Raw genomic sequence first — 2,619 nt, forward strand, 5'->3', positions numbered from 1 at the left:
GTTGATTTTGTAATTTTGTTCAGTCCTCGATGGCAGAAACAGAGCTGTAAGAGTGGTAGTAGGTCATTGCCTCATCTACTGAAAACAGAGCTGAGCCTCACCACCTCATGTTGCACTTGGTGGTACCCTTTGACCAGCACTTTGGACTTGCAGTTCTGAAGTCATAGGCCTTATAACTCATTACATTTTTGCTGAACTATGCTGTATTACAGCAGGCACTTTCACTGACTTACGCAGAGCTGTGTATACCTCATGCTTTGCCTCCCTCAGAAATACCTTGCTGGTTTTTTCCCCATAGATTAATCCGCACTAAGCTTGCCTCCACTCATCTGCGCACGTGCAGCTCACACTGTGTGCTTCTGCACTGAGCTGTGTCACATCCCATGTTACCTGATTAAGATCAGTAGCTGGGATTTGATTAATTGACTTTTCAGAAACTCAGCTGTAAGTTTCCCATCTTTCCCATTATATATGGGGAATAAAATCAGAGCTTAAACAAGCACAAGAAATGGCTCATTTCCTTCCTGAGCTCATCACCTTAAATTACTGTGAAGGCCCTTATATGACACCAGGATTTCCCAAATCTTCCCATGGAATGCATCAAAAAATCTCAAGCCTGAACAGAGATTTGTATCAAACACTCAATTCTGCAAGTTTTCCATTGCTGGGGGGCTGGGCACTGCGCCCACAAGCATGGCCCTCTGGCTCCCACCTTCTCCAGAAGCACAGACATCCACCAAATCTCCAAGGAGCCCCACTGCCCTCAATGCTGTAAAACCAAGGACAGCTTCCTATTGCAGTCAGATGCTTCTAGGGAACAGTGATAGGGTGAAACCCCAAATCTACATGACCCCCACTGCATCAGCAGGCTCAGCAAAACTCAAGCTGCCCCATAGGGACTAATTTTGCTTTATAGGAACTGGCTGAAATTAATGCAGCCTCAAATCCATAAGATAAAACTAAGGCACTGCAGAAGCACGCTCACCACCCTCCTACAGGTTATCTGACAGCATTTTTTTTCCCAGAATGTTCATTACTCACTCCACTCTGATGAAATTCATGACTACTAAAGTCAACTCCTACTGATCTCCCTGGATCACAGGTTTTACCCGCAGTCATTTGAAGAAAAATAACCAAAAACTGTCCCAGGCCTAAAGAACTGCCATAAACCAGCAATGTGGAGTGTGGCTATTTGCATGTCAGACTTATTATGATCTCTGTAAGCTACCACAACGTTTTTGTCCTCAGATGGTTAATTTTGAATTTTTAAGGAGACTGTAGCTTTTTAAATTTTGAAACTAGTTCTTGGAATCAAGGAACTGTAAAAAGATGTTGTTCATAACATGAGCAACATTGTAGCAAAATTATTATTTCCATGGGACACCAACCACTAAATGCTTTGCAAAACTAAAAAGCTTATGTTCAATCTTGGACTTAAAATTCAAGTTACAGCTTCCTTTAAATACCGTATGAGAATAACAAGCCTTAATTATTAAACAAACTAATTATGGGTTAATATAACCGAGTCCGAATCTCTGCAGTAGTACAGAATGGTTCTTAATAAAAGAGCTATGTTATGGGTGGGGCAAAGCAATAAATGCAGCCGGACTTTCTTGCCTTTATCAATCTCTACATTAAAGAAATATTTAAAGAGATATACTCACATGGTGACAAATTATAAGATATGCAATTTTTTACTGAAATCTAAAAACTAGCTTCAAGGATCACAAGTTAATCTATTGGTGAGCACACATATTGAAAAAAAATTAGAATGGTGACTGATGTTTGAGGCATCTCCGAAGGTTTTATAGTATCCTGTGTCTCAGTACCGGCTTTTATGCTTCTTATCCATTGATACAGTTCTCCAAATAGAGGACATAAATACCATCCAGGTTTTAAAACATTTTATTTGCATATTAAAAAAATTGTGCATTCCAATAATTAAAATCATTTGAACAAAAAAAAAAAAAATGGCACTCGATTAACTGCATTTTACAGCTCGCAGGACCTTGGTACAGCTTTGCATTTATTCGTGTGTTACTCTAGTTTACTGTAGTCCCACCCAAGTTCTTCTTTCATCAACATGCAAGCTCTTTCATGCCACCAGGACCAAAGCCAGACAGGCAGAGGGAAAGGCAGCGCCTTCATTCAGTGTCAGTAGTTCTCTCTATTCTTTTGATGTGAAAGGGGCAGTACAGTCATTTTAAACTTTATCCAACCTCTTTGCATCTTACAAAGTTAAACAGCTAAAAGAAGTAAAATAAGAAGGCAATGCTTGTGGAATGTACAGTGCATAATTTGGAAGGGCAGATTTCATTACGATTCACCCGCTTGCTTCTCCTGTTCAATTGCTAAAAAAGCGGAAAAAAACAAAAGGAGAGAAAACAAAATGAAGATCGAGAACCTGAAATGCATTCACATGACAATTGCTATAAATTGCTAAAATAAAAGTATATTTTTAGCCACAGATCAAAACACTGTGTAAATAATTGTAAATTAAGCGCTGCTGGGCAGCGGGTTCAGGTTTTCGCTGTCTGGCACAGACATAGCCGTGTATCCTCCCTCCACCCCGCCCCCGCCGCACCCCCGGCTCCCCCCCGCCGCCCCCCCTTGTCTACA

The 2,619-nt window shown here is 40.7% G+C and overlaps 1 protein-coding gene across 1 annotated transcript in view; it reads right to left on the minus strand.

Moving 5' to 3' along the window:
- Window positions 1-1,889: 1,889 nt before the first annotated feature.
- TMSB4X (thymosin beta 4, X-linked) overlaps window positions 1,890-2,619 on the minus strand; it is a 1,045-nt gene continuing 315 nt past the window's right edge. Inside the window, exon 2 of the mRNA XM_008629287.2 lies at window positions 1,890-2,351. Within this exon, the coding sequence (XP_008627509.1) occupies window positions 2,317-2,351 (35 nt within the window). The 3' untranslated portion in view covers window positions 1,890-2,316. The remainder of the gene's footprint in view (window positions 2,352-2,619) is intronic.

Source organism: Corvus brachyrhynchos, unplaced genomic scaffold, assembly GCF_000691975.1.
Source record: "Corvus brachyrhynchos isolate BGI_N302 unplaced genomic scaffold, ASM69197v1 scaffold11, whole genome shotgun sequence".
NCBI lineage: Eukaryota > Metazoa > Chordata > Aves > Passeriformes > Corvidae > Corvus > Corvus brachyrhynchos.